Raw genomic sequence first — 21,802 nt, 5'->3', positions numbered from 1 at the left:
AACAACTTTCTGCCCAACTGGCTTGCTCTGACTGATGAAGCTGCTTGGATGAGCAGCGAGACCTCTCAAGCTATCCACAAAAATCATTAGTCCAATTGCAGTAGCCTTCAGACTGTCACAATTCAGTATCTGTAATGCACTACTTAAGATATTTTAATAGTAAAGCACACTATTTAATTTATTAAACTAAGCCTAAGATGAATAAACCATCTGTGCTGAATTAAGGCCGCTATTCGAAGGGGTCATTCAATGTTTGGCCACTTGGATCAGGAATGGCACAACTCGCCACGGCCAACTCATCGCGGGACAATTCAATAATTCAATTTAATTATTTAAATTAGTTAAAGATTATTTTAATTTTTGTCATTCACGTTTCATTTTGTTCCTCCTTTGGCATCCTTTCTTTAATTATTCTATTCTATTTCTTTGATATTAGTGTAACTCTGGCAAGTTGTACTGTGGTGAGTTGTTGTAGACCTACTTGGACCCCCAAGGCAGAACCCCAAAGAAATCCTGCAGGAGCAGCACTGTTACACTAGCAGCCTTTCAACAGAACAATGAGGCCATGCAACCACAAGGACAGCTCACGACCACCACCGTCCCACCCCACCAAGCACAGCCATGCCACAGGACACACGACATGGAAGCTGCGGCTGCGGCAGCACCACCCACCTATCTGACAACTCTAAGGAGTGCCGGCTTTCTAGGGACAGCTGGCGACTGGTCACTTGGCTGGAATGCGATCCGGATTCTAGGTCGGTCCGGCCACTCCCAGTCGAGTCTATGCTGCCGTATCTTCTTCAGAAGGCCGAGCCGAGGTGGGGACAGGAAGCACAGAAAGCAGCGAAAAACATTGAGAGCGCTCAGGGGCAGCACCACAGGACGTGGACGTAACTGCAGGACAGACCAGCTGCAGAGCGGGGCCCTGACGGCGCCCACCAGACTCCGAGGCCAGTCAGGGACCAGACCCATCTTACAGACTGGGGCTGTGAGGGGCAGCAGGTCTTGGGATGTGGAACGGCGGCTCGCTCGCTCGCTCCTTTCCCCGTGAGAATCACATCCAGAGGATGCTGTTGTGTGAAGCTTCTCAGATCCACTTGGACCTTTCCACCCTCTACGCTAAGTGTGAACATTATTTCATAATTCTCCCTAACACTTGCATGTTACTGAAATGGGAATTGCCCTAACAAGATATTTGGAAGTTGACGGGGAGAATTTTCCACCTTCTTCATTCTCCAGACCCCCAAAGGACAAGAGTTATGGGGCTCCTGAACAATATGAGTTGCCTCTCTTGAGGCTTCTGCAAGAAGAGGAGGGGATCCTCCCACTGTGAAAGGAAAGGAAAAGACCCCCCCCCCAACCTCGATTTGCTGACACCACTCGAAGGGCACTCAGGCAGCCTGCAAAGGGCAGGAGGGTGGGCAAGGCAGAAAACTTTAACTCCAAGAACATCCTTAGTGTCTGGTCCTCGCCCACAAAACATCCTTCTTCTGGCAGATCACTTGAGCCAGAATATTAGGAAGGGCTCCTTGGCTGTTTCGAAAACCGCTCCCAAAGAGCACCCACCTTATGCCTGTCCGCTCCTGGTAGTCCGAGGCATAGCCACGGAGGGGCTCCACGCAGACTCCCTGCTGCTGCAGACGGGAAGCCCCCCGGAACTGGTGTGTCGAAATGTTGGGCTGGGAGGTGGTGCAGTAGGCAGGGGGGAGGCTGGCGCTGGTCTCGCTGCGGTAGTCGCTGTCCCGGTCGTCCACGGCACTCTCGTGGCCTTCCGAAGCTGCGAGACACAAGATGTTGGGTCACAGCCAGGGCCTTGGATCCAACTCAAAATGGGACACACACGTGCACGCACCCCAAACTGTTTCAGAGTGAAGCATAGGCACTCTTTATCTGGGAAGTTGGAGGGGCTAAGATGGCGCCCTCGGGGCCTTCTCTGTGCTGCAGAATTTGCTGCCAATTCCACATCTTGATTATATCGAGTGGGACCCTTGGCAAAGGCATGGCTGGCTTTATTCTGAGCAAAAAGTGGGGTACGGCAGAGGGGAGGGGGCTGCTGGGCTGGCTCCTGTACAGAAGGAGAAGCATGAGTGGGCAGGGTGTTTGGCTGGCTTCCTGCCTCTCTGGGTGTCCCAAAGGTGCTTTTTTTCTTGAGGCAACTGGACTTGCTTGTTTTTCTTTGAAGATGTTTCCCTTCTCATCCAAGAAGCTTCTTCAGCTCTGACCGGACGGTGGGGAACTTCCTCTTGAAGAAGCACCTTTGGGACAACCATGACCTGGATAACTGAGAATCTCCATAGACACTTCGTCTCTGAAGTTTTTCAGCACTGTCAAGCCCCCTTGCTCCACCGCTGCCCCTCAGCCCTCGGGACTAGGATGGCCCACCAGCCCCAGCTGAGAGCAGCTCTGGCCAGGCGGGACAGGTGGTGGGTTGGAGGGTCTGCCTGCTCCTCCATGGGGAGTGGGGTTGCTAAAGAGGGGCCCTTCAGGCAGCCCCACTGCTGGGGAGGGGAGGAGGAGGAGGAGGCTGGAGAAGAAATCAAAATGACTCCAGCCTCTCCTCTTAGCAAGGAGGGAACAACCATACATTTCAGATCAGTTCAGGTCCAGGATGGGGAGAGGTCCAGAGCCACCTGGCCAGCTCAGGGGAGACTTTGGGGTGTGAAGCGTTTGGCCCCTTCCCCTCCATCTTGCATGCTGGGGCAGCCCCCCCCCTCCCCCCTGCCTCTTTGGTCTTAAGCAGGTTAAAACAATGTTTGGGTAAAAGTTCTCCGTTCCTTATATGCAGAGAGAAGCGAGATTCCTAGCATGTTCGGTCTCCCTTGACTGATTTAATTCTACGGAAAGGAGAAGAACCGCTTCTTGGCCTCCCTGAGGTAAGAGAGGCGTCCTTATATGGGATTCAAAGGCAGGCGGGGGAGGGGGAGGCGGCTGACTTCAAAGGAGCCCCTTGAAGTAATTTGATTGTCCACACTAAGGAGGGGAGCAGCCTGGAAAGGAGCGCTTTTAATGAGCTTCCCACCGGAGGGGCCATTTTCACTGCCTGGAAATTTCCAGATTTACACAAAGGGAATTATTATTATTTTTTGATACATGAAGGCAGCTCCTTCCAGCAAGAATATCATTATTGCATGAATATTTTTACATCGAACGGGCCGCCCTCCCCAAACGCGAACTCTTCAAATGCGTGAATGAAGAGCCGCTGAGAGGATCTGATTCGAGAAATTTAAATTTGAGATCCGCTTCAGTGACATTCAGGACTCTTCCCCCCCCCCACTCAAAATGCAGCGTTTCTTTTATCAGGTTGATGGCGAATGAGCCGGGTCCCAGAGAATGTCCCACCACTTCGGAGAGGGCCACTAAAGGGCCATCTAGTCCACCTTCTGCTCAGTTTGGGAAACTCTCTTTAACGAGGGCTGTCCCTCTAGCCGCAGCGAATGGAAGCCCACCATCTTTCCTGGCCAGGCATTCTATTGGCAAAATGCTCTTGGGTTAGGGTGATTTTCCCAACATTCCCTCAAATTTGCTTCCTGCATTTTAAAGGCATTATTTTATGACTCCCACTCAGGTATGTTGCAGAAAAGGTCTACTCTGTCCTTTCCTACGATATCCTTCAGGATATTTGAAACATGTTATCCTATTTCCTGCTGGGCATTTCCTCTAGATCAGGGTGTCCAACCTTGGCAATTTTAAGACCTGTGTACTTCAACTCCCAGAATTCCCCAGCCAGCTATGCCTGTTAGCTATGCTAGCTAGGGAATTCTGGGAGTTGAAGTACACAGGTCTTAAAAGAGCCATCGTTCCCCACTCGTTCTCTACGGATGAAAACTTTCCAGTTCCTTCACTCTCCCTTCAAAGGAAATAAAGTTACTGCATCGTTATTATTTATTTATTTAGTCAAATAAATAATACTGCCCGCTCTTCTCTGAAGCCTGTCTGAATCCCGCAGTCAGGGTCTGAAAGCTGCACACAACACTCAAAGTAGAGTTTGACCAAAGGAGGAGAAAGCAAGCAATTATTTTCTTTGATTTAGAAATTGGGTCTTGATTTAACCAAGAATTGCAGCTAGCACTTTGTGCCACAGCCTCATATTGCTGGCTCCTGGTTCAATCTGCAGTGAATTCCTAATATATTTTTTCCCCATCTACTATCAATAATTTTGATATTCCCCTGTTTATCTGTACATTTCTTTTTTCCCCTAAGTGAAATGCTTTGAGCTTGTCTGTATTAAAATTTCATATTGCCTTTTTCAGTTCATTTCTCTATTCACTCAAGATCATTTAGAGCAGTGGTGGCGAACCTATGGCACAGGTGCCAGAGGCGGCACTCAGAGCCCTCTCTTTGGGCACTGTGCCATCGCCCCAGTCCTATGCCTTCAGCTGGGTTTTATGAAACTTTTTCGCTTTAAGCCACGGCCACATGTACAAAAAAAAAAAAAGGTTCAATCAGTCAATTTCAACTTCTCGTGGAAAAAAAAAGATCTTGCAAAGTTGGAATTGTTTGATTGACCTTTTTAGTCCCACCCAGTCTGCTGTTATCACCGCAGCCACGCCCACCCAATGGGTCACACCCATTCAATGGGCCACGCCCACCCAATGGGTCACACCAACCCGGCACCCGACGATGCGTAAGTGGGTTTTGGGTTGCAGTTTGGGCACTCGGTCTCTAAAAGGTTCGGCATCACTGATTTAGAGACTCATCTAAGAGTTCAGACTCTGGAAAGAGTGCAGAGAAGAACAACAAAGATGATTAGGGGACTAATATATAGGACGAATGGTTGCAAGAATTGGGTATGTCTAGTCAGTGAAAAGGAAGGACTAGGCGAGACATGATAGCAGCCTTCCAATATCTGAGGGGCTGCCACAAAGATGGGGTCAACCTATTCTCCAAAGCACTTGAAGGCAAGACCAGAAGCAACGGATGGAAACTCATTAAGGAGAGAAACAACCTGGAATTAAGGAGAAATTCCTGACATTGAGAACAATTAATCAATGAATAGCTCGTCTCCAGAAGTTGTGGGTGCTCCATCGTTGGAGGCTTTTAAGAAGAGATTGGACAGCCATTTGTCTGGAACGGTATAGGACAGGGGTAGGCAACCTTGGTTCTTTTATGACTCGTGGACTTCAACTCCCAGAATTCCTGAGCCAGCCATGCTGAGGGGAAAGGGAAAGGTTTCCAAGCTGAGCCATGGAATTCTGGGAGTTGAAGTCCACGAGTCATAAAAGAGCCAAGGTTGCCTACCCCTGGTATAGGATCTTCTGCTTGAGCAAGGGGTTGGACTAGAAGACCTCCGAGGTCCCTTCCAGCTCTATGATTCTGTCTCGTTCTATTATACGAGATGCAGGGGATTGATTAACCCACTCAAATCTGTGTCATCTGGGAGGCTGGTAAGCATCTCCTTTGCCTCTTCATCCAAATCATTAATAAAAATATTGAAAAAAGAGGCCTCGGGACGGAATCCTGTGGCACCCCATGCAGAGCTTCACTTTACCCTGAGGAAAGGTGGTGGATAAGCCTGGGATGTTGATAATTATTATTTTCAAGCCAGCTCTGCTATGCTGTCTTAACCTTCTTGGGCTGCCTCAGCTGTTAATCAGAACATGCTGAGGTATTTTATTCGGTGCTTCATCGCAATCAAGATGAATTATATCCACAACATACCTTCAATCTAAAAAGGAAGCGACCCGATTAAAAAAAGAATAGTCTAAATTAGTTTAGCAACACCTGTTCTTTCACAAATCCATGTTGACTTCTGATTAATTTTTCAAGGTGGTTGCAGAGTGACCTCTTTATTACCATTTCTGGAATTTTCTTTGGGGTTGAAATCAAATTGGTTGTACTGGAGATTCTCCTTCTCCCTCTTTTTAAGGACAAGAACGCTTTTCTGGTTCGTCAAGGTTTCCTTAATTCTTTTTTAATTCTAAAACTCATCATATTTTGAGCTTTAGCTTTCTACATTTCTGAGCTGCCCCTATTTTCATCTCCTACGTCTTTTTTTTTTTTTTTCCGAACCTTTTTCTGAAGCCTTATTAGCTGATTTTTCTGCCTACAATTTTTCCCCCAACTGGAACTGTTTTTTTCAATATCATCTTATTTTAGGAACTCCTACTCCTTCTGTGATCCTTTTTTTATTTGTTTTTCCTACTGTAGAATAATTGCTCTTTTTTAACACCACCCCCACCCCCCCGTTTCTCTGAAATTCTGTTCCCTTAAAATCAAGAATTCTAGCATTAACAGAATAATAAAGTTGGAAGGGACCTTGGAGGTCTTCCAGTCCAACCCCTTGCTTGAGCAGGAGGCCCTCTACTATTTCAGATGAGTGGCCGTCCAGTCTCTTTCTTAAAACCTCCAACGTTACAGCACCCACAACTTCTGGAGGGAAGCCGTTTCACTGATTAATTGTTCTTACTCTCAGGAAGTTTCTCCTTAGTTCTAGATCAGTGGTGGCGAACCTATGGCACGCGTGCCAGAGGCGGCACTCAGAGCCCTCTCTGTGGGCACGCACACCATGCCCTGGAGATGGCAACCGTCTCTCTTCAACCAGCTGCCTGCCACTCTGAGATCCCATGTGGCCAGATGCATCCCAGCATGGCTGGTTTCCCTCCCCCCCCGTCCCATCCCTCCTGGCCTCGCATACTCTCCTTTTCCTGGGCACGACCCACTGCATCACCTCCTCAGTTGTCAGCCGGCCGTCCAGCTCAGAGGTGGCTTTTCTGAACTGTTGGGGGTGGGGTGTGGAGCTCCAGAGTGCGCCAGTTGAGGGTCCGGCAGGCTGTGGCTGCTGACAGACACTGTCGGCCCCCATGTGCTCACTGGCCTCTGTGTGCAGGGCCCAATGATGTCAGGCAGCAGCCACCCCGACCCCTGCCTCACCTTGCCCTGCGACAATGGCACCCCCGCCCTGCCTCGCCTCACCCTGCAGGACAAGCCTTCTGCCCACTGCCCTACCTGCCAGAAACCCCCTGGATCTCCCCCAACCCTGCCCGGCCCCAACAGGCATCCCTCCCACGAGCAATATCAAGGTAACCACACCCACCTTGACCATATCCACCCAGTCTGCCATGACTACAGCCACACCCATCCAATAGGCCACGCCCACCTGGCACCCAGCGATAAATAAGTGGGGTTTGGGTTGCAGTTTGGGCACTCGGTCTCTAAAAGGTTCGCCGTTTATTTTTATTTATTTTATTTTATGAGACTTATATACCGCTTTAAGTGTAAGCACTCTCTAAGCGGTGTACACCAGTAAGCAATGTATATATATATATTACATTGCCCCCAACAATCTGGGTCCTCATTTTACCTATCCCGGAAGGATGGAAGGCTGAGTCAACCTTGAGCCGGTGAGATTTGAACCGCTGACCTGCTGAACACAGTCAGCTAAAGTGGCCTGCAGTACTGCACTCTAACTGCTGCACCACCTCGGCTCATCACTGTTCTAGATTGTTTCTCTCCTTGATTAGTTTCCACCCTTTGCTTCTTGCTCCGCCTTCAGGTGCTTTGGGGAATAGGTTGACCTCTCCTCTTCTTTGTGGCAGCCCCTCAAATTCTGGAAGACCACTATCGTGTCACCCCTAGTCCTTCTCTTTGTTAGGCGAGATAGCCCCAGCTCCTGCCATTACTGGATCTTTACTTTCATTTACTTCTACTGTGTCAACTAAGTCTTCCTTGGTAGCTGATGACGTTGTTCCTTCCTCCATCCTCTGAATAAGAAAACTGTTAGTAGAAGAAGTCCTGAATTATCCTGGAAAGCCCATGCTTGGCAGACCTGAAGGTGCTTTTTTTCTCGAGGCAACTGGACTTCCTTGTTTTACTTTGAAGATGTTTCACTTCTCATCCAAGAAGCTTCTTCAGCTCTGACTGGATGGAGGGGAATGGAAGGATTGATACTCCATGCAGACAGCTGGACATTGTGGACTCTCAAAAAGAAGGCAAATGACCAGCTGTCTGCAAGGAGTATAAATCCTTCCATTCCCCTCCATCCAGTCAGAGCTGAAGAAGCTTCTTGGATAGGAAGCAAAACGTCTTCAAAAACAACAACAAGAAAGTCCAGTTGCCTCTTGAAAAAGCACCTTTGGGACAACCGTGACCTGGATGACAGAGAATCTCCATAGACATGCTTGTCCATTAATATCAGAAGGAAAACCAACTGAGATGTATCTTTAAGAGCTTGTGAATCAAAATAATATTCGATCTTAAAATTTTCTAGTTTTCCTACATGTCCATCAAAGATTAAAATATGTATCCTCAATTTAACTGCACTTCCAACAAATATTTGAAATTCCATTATATATTTTTGACAACTGATCCAGAGTTAAATATCATCAATACATAATTTTATAGCACGTGCTGGGGATAATAACTGCAGCTCTTTCAAAGAGGAATGATGGAGTGACGATGGAGGACTTTAAAGACCTGCAATTTGTTGTTGGAAACACTACCCACTTCTCCTTGATTGGGTGGGCGGGTAATAGCAGGACAGGACTGCTTGTGGACTCACCCCTACATTTATTTTAAGGCAGTTGCTTTATACCAGCGGTTCTCAACCTGTGGGTCGGGACCCCATTTGGGGTCGAACAACCATTTCACGGGGGTCGCCCAAAAATGCAGTCCACCATTTTTTCCCTCCTTTTCCTTAGCTGTGCTACTCCCTTTTATTCTATTGGCTTTTGAAAGCCAATAGAATAGACTCTCTTGAATAGAGTCTAATTCTATTGGCTTTCAAAAGCCAATAGGAATTGTCCAGGCTGTCTCTGCCCTGCTGAGCCCGTCAAAAGTCCCATTCTGCAAACGGTGCTGCAAGTTGTCTGCAGCAAAGGCGAGCTGTCTGGAAGTTTCCACCCCTCCCTGCTAAGCAACTACTAAAAATGTAAGTAAAAGAGGGCCAGGGGTGGGAGGTGGGAGGCCGGCGGGCGCAGGGAGGGTTGCTGGTGCGCGTGGGGCCCAGTGGGTGCCTTACCTCTCTTGGGCTGGGCCAGCTGGTGGCCCAGCCAGTGGTCAGCCTGCTCTGTCTCTTCCGCTTGCCAGCTACGCCTCGGCCGGCGCAGGGGGCGGCACCATGCATGTGCGGCGCTCCCGGTCAGGGAAAGTCCTCGACTTATGACCAGTTGGGTAGTCCTCGACTTATGACCGGTTGGGGGTTGCGGCATTAAAAAGGTTGAGAACCACTGCTTTATACCAAATGGCTAAGGTCGTCCCCTTAGACCAGGGGTTGCCAAACCTGGCAACTTTTAAGACCTGTGGACTTCAACTGCCCTGCTGGCTGGGGAATTCTGGGAGCTGAAACACACCAGACTTCACGTTGTCAGGTCTGGAGACCCCTGGCTTAGACTTTTGAGCAGCTGCAGGTGATTCTAACACACAAGGCACCCTCTCTTTCCCGGGAGTTCTTTTCAGGTAACTGCAACGTTACCTCCAATCATGGGAACCCCAGGCCTTTTTTTGTTATGAGATTATATTTGCCTTCCTAAACGAGGCCCTCAAATTTATATATTTCCTGACCTCGGAGACAGCAAAAGCCACTACCTCCCTATGTTCTTCCTTTTTTTCAGTGAGAGAGGTGTTATAAGTTTCGGAAATATCTCACTTCCATCAAAGGGCTTTAGATGTCCTTTGTTTGTTAAATTTATATAGCTGGCCATCTCACCTGTGGCTGAACGATGTAGAAAGTTAAAAACATAAAAAAGAGAGCAAACCCCTCTCCCTTTAACGCTGATGATGTTACCTCATTGGGTAATGAAACGTCTGCAAGAAAACCACCAAGCTCGGAGAGCACCAAGGAGCCCAGACAGAAAACAGTACAACAAAATAACCAAAAAGATATCCACAAAAATAATTAAAAAGCATTTAAAAACCACAACATAAAACACAATCTGCACTCAGTTCACCTTGTCATACCACCACTTTACAGGCAACATATCCTTGGATTGCCAGACTGAAACCAGACATTTTTTTTTTCTTATTGAGATTTATGGACAGCCAATAAGAAAAGACTTATGGAAGACTGATTTTATGTATGGTAACTGCAGCATGATTATTACCTGCACAGAGATGGAGAAATATCAGAACACCCACAGAGGAGGAAAGGACTGTGATTTTAGCAGAAATGGCAAAACTAATCTCTTTAGTCAGGGATAAAACAGTGATGTATTTGTAAAAGATTGGAAACCTCTGATGGACTTTTTGCTGAAAAGCACAAGAGTGATTTCTGCCTTCGATGACTGAAAAAGAACTGAAGGGATTACTGTAATGTTAAGGAAAGAGGAAGGATAATGAACGAGTTTCTAATTGCTTTAAAGGCCAGAAGATGCTTCTTTCTTTCTTTCTTTCCTTTCTTTCTTTTTCTCTGTATTTCTTTTCTGTTTTCTTTAAATATTTCTGCATTTGTTTTTTATTTATCTAAAAACTCTTTTAATAAAAAGCATAAACCAATAGCAACCTATTGCTCCATGCCATGGGGAGAGCCTCTACAAACAGAAAGATCTGACTGGGTCACAGGAGCTCCCAAGCCCCTCCTCCCCCCCTCCTCAGATTTATTAGAAATACCATCTGCCTCCCTTTGGCATTTTCACTCCTCCTAAACAGGAGAGGTGAAGGAGTCGTCCAGCTGCACAGAAACTGCACCGTTCTCAAGACACCACCAACATTGGGACATTTTAAATCAAGCCGGAGTCACTTTTGAAGTCTTCCTTCTAGCAGGCAAATTATAAACTAGCCAACAAAGTCTAAAGCATCTTGTAACATCTTGCCATGTAACCATCGCCTTGTTCCTCCTCTCCAGACCAGTATCGGCCCCCACCCACCCGGGGATTCCCCAGGGGAAAACTCAGGCATGGCAGAGGGCCCGGAGGAGGTGGGAGAGGGCAGTGGCTCCACCTGGCAAGATGGATGGCAGGGGGGGGGGGGACGAGGGAACTACCAGAGGTGGTTCAGGCAGTTAAAATTGGTGGTAGGACCCTGGTATTGTAGCCTTACAATAAAGTAAATTTAGCCCATCTAGTCGTGTTTCCTGTCCGGTTCACTCGGAAGGGCCAAGACTTGCATTTCTAGGAACAAAGATACCCAAGATGGTAACAGGGAGAGGCAGCTCCTCCTCTCCCCTTCCATGGGCATCCTGACCCCAGTGCGAAATTAACAAAGCCCAGATAATGAGTGCTGATCAGCTCTGGCCCCTCTTCCCCTGGTGCATGAATCTGCCACATACCCCCAGCCTGGATCCTGGGCAGCTACAGGGCCAGCAAGAGGGAGGGAGGGAGGGAGGAAAGGAAGGAAGGAAGGAAGGAAGGAAGGAAGGAAGGAAGGAAGGAAGGAAGGAAGCCGTTACATACTCTGATCTCCCCAGCTGAAATAGCTCCAGGTGCCTGCAGGCAACACAGGGAAGCAAAAACAGAAATGGGGGGGGGGGAAAGTACAGAAAAAGAAAAGCAATGAGAAGGGCACTTGATTAAATACAGTCACTGGATAAAATTAAAACAAAGAAATAAACATGTTTAATTTCATGTTTAACGGTAAGGCTTTTTTCAGCAACCTTCTTAGATAACTGAAGGCTGGCAGTAAGTCAAATGCTGACATGCCCCCAAAAGTTGTGGGTGCCCCAACAGTGGACGTTTTTAAGAAGAGACTGGACGGCCCTTTGTCTGAATCGGTATAGGGTTTCCTGCCTGAGCAGGGGGCTGGACTAGAAGACCTCCAAGGTCCCTTCCAACTCTGTTAGGTTCTCAACCTTGGCAACTTTAAGACTTGTGGACTTCAACTCCCAGAATTCCTCAGCCAGCTTTGCTGGCTGAGGAATTCTGGGAATTGAAGTCCACAAGTCTTAAAAGTTGCCAAGGTTGAGAACCCCTGCTTTAGGCACACTTTTGTCTGTTCTCCTGGTTCTCATTTGATCAGTTGGTAAGTACAAGACGTGTGAATGGGCCGTAGGTCAGGGCCAGCCTCTGGGCCAATTCTGGGTTTTGGCTTGGCAGCCGGTAAGGACCCAGCCAGCTAGGAGTGTGAAGTTTTGATACGGCAGGTCCACGGAGCCACATCCTCCTCTGGATCAGAGCAAACACCCCCACCCCCTTTCCTGGCCCAGCTTCTCTTTCATCTTCAAAGAGACGGGTGGTCCCAGAGGATACTGGGCCCCCTCCCTCCCTTTCCCCCCCCCCCTTCATCCCTGCAGTTCCTGAAAACCGCCTCGGGGCTGGAGCGCCTTCAAAAGCGGAGCCTGCCCTGCTCCAGAAATGGTCCTGCTGTGCCTTCAGATCTAATCCCCCCACCCCATCTGGTGGTGGAATTTCCCAAAGGGAGCCCCCAGGCCCCTAATTACCATCCTTGCAATTAAGCAACACTCTTACAAGCACCTTCTGAGATTTCACTTGCAACGTTTGTGCTTGGTTTTTAGTGAGTTTGTCCAAGCATTGGGGGGGGGGCAGCTGTGACTCGTTTCTAAATGATTACAAGCCAAGGAAATAGGATGGTGGGGTGGGTTTTTTTTTTTGCTTTGGGGTCCCTTTCTTGAGCCAGAAGAGGCCTGGATGCCTCTGCATCCAACTTCTGCCCAGGGCAGGAACCCCAATCAAAGCAACCCTGCCAGCGGGGCAGAAAATGTACCCCATCAATTCAAACTTCTCCTCCTCCCCCCGTTTCATGAGTGGGGATTTCATCAGCTGAGGGGCAGCCAGGCTGACCCTCGCAGCCCCCCCCCTTCTGCTTCCATGTCAGCAGCAACAAGTCCACATCTGCTTTTCCTCCCCCCCCAAATGGTTACTATTTCCTCTTCTCTGGAGTTCCCATTGCTGCTTTTCCCAAGATGAGCTTCCAGCTTACAAAACACGTATAATGGGATTTTTGAACATTTCAAAGAACAAGAAGAGTGAGACGGGAACGTGCCAAGGACGGCCAGGACAGTTTTTGAACAGCTGCAGAAGAAAAAAGGCAGATGTTTTACCCAATACACCACACCTGCTAATTGAGATGAGCAACCCTGAAAGGGGGGGGGGTGTTAAAAAAGGCTTTCTGAAAAATCAGTGGCTTAACTCCGACAAATTCAGCAGAAAGAAGCGACTGAGCAGGCAAAATAGGTCAGCGACTTTTCAGCTCACCCGGGAAATCGAAAAACGGTCTTGTGAAAGAGCCCCCTGGTTAAGGGTTGCAGTTATCTGCTTAACTTCTGTTTGCTAGATAAGTTAATGTAGGAATGGCAGGGCTGGCATCAACACAGCAAGTCAAAATGCTGATAATGGGAAATACACAGGATCCTACTTTCTCAGCTGAAAGGAAGGACGACCCAAAGAGATATATCTGGAAAATCTTGAATATTAAGATGACCAAGGCCAGGAGTAGGCAACCTTGGCTCTTTTATGACTCGTGGACTTCCCCAGAATTCCCGAGCCAGCATGCTGCCATGCTGACTCAGGAATTCTGGGAGTTGAAGTCCACAAGTCATAAAAGAGCCAAGGTTACCTACCCGACCAAGGCGATGTGAACACCATGGACAATCACTTAAGTATGAGCCTGCAGACCACTGCTGGCTAACACACTCCTAAGCTGAGTCAACAGAGGGATAGCATCAAGATGATATTAAGAACAACTGCAGAAACTGGGTATGTCTAGTTTAATAAAAAGAAGGGGTGACATCTCAGCAGGGTTCCAATATCTGAGGGGCTGTCACAGAGAAGAGGTGGTTAAGCTGTTCTCCAAAGTAGAGTTTCCCAACTTTTGGGGCACCAGGGAGCGGTTCCGCGGAGAGACGTTTTTCCGTGGACCAGAGGGTGCGTGGTTTTGTGTGCTGCCTGCATCTCGTGGACGGGATTTTGCTTGTTTGTGCGGACCGGTTGCTGGCATGCTGCAGCCCAGTTCTGGTCTACGGACCGGTGATTGGGGACCCCTGCTCCAAAGCACTTAAGGGGAGGACAATAAGCAACAGATGGAAACTAATCAAGGAGAGAAGCAACCTAGATTTAAGGAGAAATTTCCTAATCAAGAGGACAATTAACCAGTGGAATGTCTTGCCTTCAGAAGTTGTGGGTGCTCCATCTCTGGGGGTTTTCAAGAAGAGACGGGACAGCCACTTGTGAAATGGTATCGGGTCTCCTGCTTGAGTAGGGAATTGGACTAGAAAACCTCCAAGGTCCCTTCCAACTCTTTTATTTTGATATCAGCCTATAAACTTTTTGAAATTACAAAGGGTGGCAAAGAAGGGAAGGTAGCAAACAGTTCCCTTTTTTGAAAGCCAAGAACAAAGATAGATGGACAGAGAGCTAGATGGGGCAGTGATTCCTCCCCCTAGACCCTGAGGTCCACCTTAAGGCAGCCAGCAGGATGAGGTGCTGGGCTGGGATTCAGTCCACTCCACCCTCAGCCACTGGCACTCACTTGGGGGGGGGGGTCATGCCCCACTCCATGTGGGACTTATTACAGGCAAACATTGGAAGAGGGAGCCTATCCCCACGTAGTGAAAGGGGGGGGGGATTTAAGCTAATACAGAAAGAAAGAGTCATTGCTCTGCTATTATTTTTTGTTTGGTTTTTCTCTTCCTAGCTGGCAAACAAGGTTCTCTGCATTTGTTTGTTTAAAATACACTCCAGAAATAAAAAAAAAAAGAAAAAGTGAGGAGAACAGCTTGAACTGGTGGCACGATTATTATTAACTCCCCTCATCAGAGCAGTTAAGGTGCAAGAAAGGAGGCGAAGACGCATTGGGAAGAGAAGATGGATTGTCAGCCTAACAATGGTTAAGTTTCTTTTAAAAACAGAGACTCCGGCATCAAAGCGGTTTCACTGAAAGCAGTTTGTGACTTGTTTTGTCTGAACGGCATAATCCCCATCTTTGGATTCAACACTCATCAGAGGATACCAAGCTGAGCTGGAGGTGCCCTCAACCACTGTCCACATTTGAAGGATCAACTGTAATTCATTTTGAACCAGTAGGAAGGTAACCAGAAATTCAAGACGGATCTTTTATGGGCTAAGCCAGGCCATCAACTTAAAGTCTTCCTGAGGACCCACCAGAAAGCGGGGTGCTTTGAGGACTGACCAGGCCATCCCAGGGTGCTGGACCAAGACTTGGGGAACCTGGGATGGGGCAGAGAGGGAAGCTCTGCATCATTAATTTTTTGAAGGATTTTGCTCTCCCCCAACCTTCATCTAATGTGTTGATGGAAGTTGGATTAGAGGCCGGAACTCACAGAAAAAAAATAACTTCACAGATTAAATGGAAGCCGATTCGTTAGCTGTGACAGCCAGGAAAAGGGGCAGCTGGACTCAGTTCAAGCATTCTGCAGCTAAGGCAGTGTTTCTCAACCTTGACCATTTTAAGGCATGTGGACTTCAACTCCCAGAATTCCACAGCCAGCAATGCTGGCTGTGGAATTCTGGGAGTTGAAGTCCACATGCCTTAAAATGGTCAAGGTTGAGAAACACTAAGGACTTTACCTGTATGAAGTCAGAGCCAGTTTCTTTCTGTTGCACACCTGTAGCATATCTGGATCAATAGCAGCAACAGTGAGAGGGACCTTGGAGTCCTAGTGGACAATCACTTCAATATGAGCCAGCAGTGTGCGGCAGCCGCCAAAAAAAGCCAACACAGTCCTAGGCTGCATTCATAGAGGGAGAGAACCAAGGTCATGTGAGGCCACGGAGCTCATGAGGTCCTTTTGTGTCCGTTCACTGAAAATGGAGACAGGCAGAGAGGGAGGGAGGGAGGATTCCTAGTAGACCCAAACAGACTTTGCTCCATCCCCCACCATTTACCTAGCAGGGGCGCCCCAACTGCCCTTTCAACCCTGGTTCTTGTCTTTCAGGCAGAGCCATGTTGGGTGATCAACGTCTGGGCCCGTCAGCAAGAAAAGAGTCCATGTGAGGCAGACGCTGTGTGTCTTCTCCAAACGGAGCAACATCAGTGTCATACTCCAAAGATTGTCCCAGAGGGCTTCATCTCTCTGGTGGCATGCCAGGAACAATCCCCCTTATCAAGCTGGAAACCCCAATTAAAAAGACCAACACAGCTACTTCTCTTTCTGTGCTGCAGGTCTGATCTTACTGAAGGCATTTCCCGGCCAGGCTCCTGGGGTGCCCAATGTCATCTTCGCTGCCAACATAGCAGCCCATAAATCCAAACCTGCCAGGCGCTTCCTGTCCTCTCCCCCAACAGGAGCCAAGTAGAGCTTTCGCCTCAGTAGCTGCTGAAGGAATGAGGCAACCATCAACAGAAAAGGGACAGGACCCTGACTTTGGCTTCAGAGGCAGACGTTGCCACACTTGCACCCACCGTAACAGAACAAAATTGGAAGGGACCTTGGAGGTCTTCTAGCCCATCCCCCTGCCCAAGCAGCAGAGCCCATACCATTTCAGACAAATGTTGATTGTCCAAACTCTTCTTGAATACCTCCAGGGATGGAGCAACTTCTGGAGGGAAGCTGTTCCACTCATTAATTGTTCTGTCAGAAAATTTCTCAGTTTTAGGTTATTTCTCTCCTTCATGTTTCCATCCATTGCTTCCTGTCCTGCCTTCAGGTGCTCTGGAGAATAGTTTGACCCCCTCTTCCTTGTTGGAGACCCTCAAATATTGGAAGACTGCTATCATGTCTCTCCTAGTCCTTCTTTTCTCTAGAGGTACCCAAATCCTGCAACTGTTCTTCGTATATTTTAGCCTCCAGTCCCCTGATCATCTTTGTTGCTCTTCTCTGCATTGTTTCCAGAGTTTCAACATCTTTTTTGTATTGTGGCGACGAAAATTAGATGCGGTCTAAGTGTGGCATTACCAAGGCGTTATAAAGTGGTATTAACACTTCACATGACCTTGATTCTCTCCCTCTATGAATGCAGCCTAAGACTGTGTTGGCTTTTTTGGGCAGCTGCCGCACACTGCTGGCTCATATTGAAGTGATTGTCCACTAGGACTCCAAGGTCCCTCTCATAGTTGCTGCTATTGACCCAGATATGCTACAGGTGTGCAACAGAAAGAAACTGGCTCTGACTTCAAAGTCCTGGATGGCTAGAGCAAGGGCCAACGTGGTCCCTGTCCTGAAAGAGGAGAAAGGAAGATCCAGGGAGCTGCAGACCAATCAGCTGGACATCAAGACTTGAGAAAATCCTGGGGCAGAACCTGGAAATATCTGGAAAAGAACGAGGCCATTAACTGAAGTCAACATGGATTGGAGCAAGACTAACTTTAACTCCAGGGGGATCTTAGTAGATTGACCAAATGCTCAACAAGTAATGTACCTTAATTTCAGCAAAGTATTTGATAAAGTGCCTCAAGACAACCTAATTAGCAAGCTAGGTTGAGTGTGGGCTGGATGACATCACAATTAATTGGCTAGATAGCTGGAACTAAAGTTCTTCTTTAGGAGTGTCCACTGAGGGCTCCCTTCATCTGAAAGGACATCTCAAATGGACCCCCCCCCCAGCAGATCCGTCCTGGGTTCTCTTCTCTTTAACTATTAATGACCCGGAGGAAGAGATAGATAGAGTCATTATCACATTATCAGACAACAGGAATTGGGAGGAGTAACTAAAGACAAAAGAAATTCAAAATGATCTGGATAGGTTAGAGAAGTAGGATAAAAGTAATACAATGAGATTTATTTAACAGGAAAATGCAAAGTGCTTCACATAGCAGTCAAAGCTCCGCTGTGCAGATGGAGAACTGAGAATGTCTCGCATAAACTGTTGCTTAATGAACTTGGAATGAATTATGAAACCATTTGTCATTTAGCAACTGTCACATGCAGTAACCGTTTGCAGTTAGAGTGGTAATAAGCAGCTAACTTGGCGACCAATCCTCACATGTGTGGTTTTTCTCAGATCTGCAAAGCAAAGGAAGAGCTGAAGTCGGATCAGAAGCACTGTCCGGTTTCACTTAAAGATTGCTTCGGTTAACAACTAGGTTGCCGGACTCTATTATGGTTGCTAAATGAGGATTGCCTGTGTTAGTGCTGCAAATTATCAGCAAAACAGATACATTCTCCACGTTGTGGCCAACAGTTATTCCATTTTGTTCTGCTTGGAACAGATCTCCCCTGGAGTCTTCTGTTCTTCAGTAAAGCCCACTTTAAGAAGGGCTTGGACCCCTGGACAAGCTCAGAAAAGGGTCGATTATGGGGCTAGAAGCATAGACGGAGGGGCCTGGGAAGATTCAGACTTCAAAAGAGGAAACTAGAGGGTGATATAAGCCAGAAGACGGAGGCTGGCCCTCACCAGTTCCATTGTGCAGGACCCAGAACAATGGATGTTAAAGTACAGGAAGGCAGATTCAAACTGGAAAACAAAAACATCCTAAAAAGAATGGCAGCTGGACATATATGATGGCAGTGGGTGCTCTTCCCTGGGATGTCCCAAGGAGAGGCTAGGTGACCGTCAGGTCAGATGACCTGGATGGCTGCTTGAGCAAGGGAAGGGCTCCACCAAGGCTCTCCTCTTGGCCTCCTTTCTCCAAATCATTCCGGAGCCTTTAGCATCACTTCGCCAGACTGCAGGACCAGAGAGATTCATTTGGGACCCCCTCCTGCAGAGTCATTTGGGAATCTTCTACTAATGTCATATCCCAACGCGAGAGGTGGGACATTTTGCTCCTGAAAAAAATGTGGCGCTTCCTCTTCCATCTGACTGGGCCAAGAAGGCTGCGCGGAGAGCTTTGGGGATATCCCAGGAGGACACCACACCCAAGAGGTTAATGAGCGACAATTCCCCACTCCGTCTCCCTAATTTTGGCCCAACTCCTGCTGGGGTCTCAGGAGGTTCTCAACCTTTTTAATGCCGCGACCCCCCAACCGGTCATAAGTTGAGGACTACTCAACCGGTCGTAAGTCGAGGACTACTCAACTGGTGCAGCACCGTTTGCAGAATGGGACTTTTGGCGGGCTCAGCAGGGCAGAGTCAGCCTGGACAATTCCTATTGGCTTTTGAAAGCCAATAGAATTAGACTCTATTCAAGAGAGTCTATTCTATTGGTTTTCAAAAGCCAATAGAATAAAAGGGAGTAGCACAGCTAAGAAAAAGGGGGGGGGGGGAAATGGCGGACTGCGTTGTTTGGCGACCTCCGTGAAATGGTCATTCGACCCCAAATGGGGTCTCGACCCACAGGTTGAGAACCACTGTGCTAGGGCAAAGCCTCTTCCTCCTGCCTTGGGAAGAAGTAATTCAAGAAGACAGCCTTTCGTGAGGAGAATGAGTCACCAGGGATCATAACAGAAGCTGGGGAATAAGTCTGAAGAGGAAACCCCAGCCTTCCAAATGAGGAAGAGGCTTCCTTCAAAGGCGAAGCAGCAGATTTGCTCATTTGCTCAAACTGAGCGTCAAATGCAAACAGACGCCAGCCCAGCCAGTCCCCATGCGGACAACGCAGGCGGCAAGCAATCGGAGCCATTCCTCAGAACGGCTTTGACGGGAGAAGGGAAGGAGTGTGTATGTGTGTGTGTGTGGAGGGATGTTTATAAAGATCTCCTCATTGATTAGTGCTCCAACGGAGATGAAAAACAGAGCCAGAAAGGGGGAAGAGAAGGCAACTCCTTCTCCTACAAGTATCACAGCATGGAGAGCCAGGCAGAAAGGCCCCACTTCTCTGTAGCCCCTGAGGAGAATAACAGAGTTGGAAGGGACCTTGGAGATCTTCTAGTCCAGCTCAGGCAGGAAACCCTATACCAGTGGTTCTCAACCTTTTTAATGCCGCGACCCCCAACCGGTCGTAAGTCGAGGACTACTCAACCGGTCGTAAGTCGAGGACTACTCAACTGGTGCAGCACCGTTTGCAGAATGGGACTTTTGGCGGGCTCAGCAGGGCAGAGACAGCCTGGACAATTCCTATTGGCTTTTGAAAGCCAATAGAATTAGACTCTATTCAAGAGAGTCTATTCTATTGGCTTTCAAAAGCCAATAGAATAAAAGGGAGTAGCACAGCTAAGGAAAAGGGGGGGAAAATGGTGGACTGCGTTGTTTGGCGACCCCCGTGAAATGGTCATTCGACCCCAAATGAGGTCCCGCCCATAGGTTGAGAACCACTGCCCTATACCTTTCAGGACAAATGGCTGTCCAGTCTCTTCTTAAAAGCTTCCAGTGATGGAGCACCCACAGCTTCTGAGGGCAAGACTTTCCGCTGGTTAATTTTTCTAATTGTCAGGAAATTTCTCCTTAATTCCAGGTTGCGTCTCTCCTTATTAGTTTTCACCCGGCGCTTCTTGTACCTGCCTTCAGATGCTTTGGAGAACAGCAATCGCACTTAAGACTTATATACCGCTTCACAGTGCTTTCCAGCCCTTTCTAAGCAGTTTACAGAGTCACCGTCTTGCTCCCAACAATCTGGGTTCTCGTTTTAACTGACCTCAGAAGGATGGATCAAACTCCTGGTTGTGGGCAGAGATTGCCTGCCATACTGCATCTCGCGCCACCAGGATTCTTGGTTGACCCCCTCTTCTTTGGAATATTGGAAGACTGCTATCCTGTCACCCCTGGCCCTTCTTTTCATCTCACTGCCAGGCCTGGGGGTAGGGAGGGAGTAAGCATGGGGTCCCTGATGGGAGGGGGCACTTCGAGGTCTCCAAGATGGAGGCTGCCTACTGCTTAACAACTTTCAGGACATCTTGAAGAGGGAGAAGACCTACAAATTTCTTCAACCGAAGCTTGCGTAGACCAGGCCGCTGATGCGGCCACGCTGCGTGTGGAATGTGCTGTGATATGTTTCGGTACTGGCAAAGATTGAGATCTATATGCATGAGAAATACATGCCCTAATCCATCTCCCAATGGTAGAGGATGAAACCTTCTTTCCCATGGAAGAGGATTGGAAGGACACAGAGCCTCCGATTTGCGAAAGGCAGCCGTGCCTTTCTTGTTATTTTTGGGGGGGGGGGGTCTTGAAAGCCTCAGCTCAGCCTGAGCCTTGGCCTTCCTGACCCCTTCCCCCTCAATCAAGCTACCTCTTGGTACTCTGCTTCAGTTCCCTGCCTTTTCTTTTCTTTTTAACCTGTCTTTTGGTTCCTTGCACTTCAGAAAACTTCATGCATCAACAGCCCCCCCCCATTTTCTTTCTCAGTACCTACAGCCCTCCTGAACTGCTTCTTCGTTCAGCATCTCCATCTAAGGAGCCCTTCCGGCCTTTGCCCTTCGCAGATGGAGGAAATCTATGGAAGAATTGGGGGTCTTGCTGGGCCTCCCCGGGCTTGCCCGGGAGGATCTGCAGCAGCACTCGGGAGAACCTGTCTGGGGTTCTGGGTGATCAGGACCAATCCAGATTCCAGCCTGCTTCTTTCTGGGTCTTCCGCATGACCAGACGTCCGAGCGGTGCCTGGACCCGGCACTTGGCTGAATTTCTTTGCAAGAGGAGAACTGAGACTGGCCATTGGGGCTGGCTCTAAAGGGGCCACAACTGCCCAGCCCTGTCCAAGAAGGACTCAAGGAGATCAGACAGAAGAAGCTGCTTCCCTGCAGCTCTTTCGTGAGCACGGCTCACGAAGCCCCCAGGATTGACCCCCTCAGCCGGGAAGGCCTTTGGCTCCTCCACACATCCCAGCTCCCTTTCCTTCCAAGACCGGAGATGAGATTTTAAGGAGATCCTGAGAAACACTTTGGGCCTATTGAAGGGAAAGTGATTAAGCTTCTGCGTAATTGGCCTGCCTATCCCCTCTGACAGTAATTAAAAGTCCCTACTGTGAACTTCTTTGAAAAAGCCCCTAATTGGCTTAGTGGATTAGCACTAAGAGAAGAAGGAGCTGTCTAAATGGCCCAGGCTCCAGCCGTCCAGCAGAAGAGTCCAGCGTCCGTTGGTCACCTCCCTTGGCTGGGACAATTCCAGCTCTGCCCATTTTCTTTACAACCAAGGCCTGCCTG

General features: G+C 48.3%; 1 protein-coding gene across 4 annotated transcripts in view; it reads right to left on the bottom strand.

Annotated features, from left to right (window-relative positions):
• The window catches only part of UNC13B (unc-13 homolog B), a 153,222-nt gene that overhangs the window by 97,401 nt on the left and 34,019 nt on the right, over nucleotides 1-21,802 (bottom strand). For 3 of the 4 annotated variants that reach the window (XM_039369067.1, XM_039369071.1, XM_039369072.1), the window contains exons 8-9: nucleotides 1,567-1,777; nucleotides 673-798 (exon numbers count right to left, since the gene is read on the bottom strand). In XM_039369067.1, the coding sequence (XP_039225001.1) occupies nucleotides 673-798; nucleotides 1,567-1,777 (337 nt within the window). The remainder of the gene's footprint in view (nucleotides 1-672; nucleotides 799-1,566; nucleotides 1,778-21,802) is intronic. The other variant, XM_039369073.1, reaches the window with a different exon arrangement.

Source organism: Crotalus tigris, unplaced genomic scaffold, assembly GCF_016545835.1.
Source record: "Crotalus tigris isolate CLP2741 ecotype Arizona unplaced genomic scaffold, ASM1654583v1 scf7180000020963.25688851:1431469, whole genome shotgun sequence".
Classification (NCBI taxonomy): domain Eukaryota; kingdom Metazoa; phylum Chordata; class Lepidosauria; order Squamata; family Viperidae; genus Crotalus; species Crotalus tigris.
This window is presented reverse-complemented; position numbering and strand designations above follow the sequence as displayed.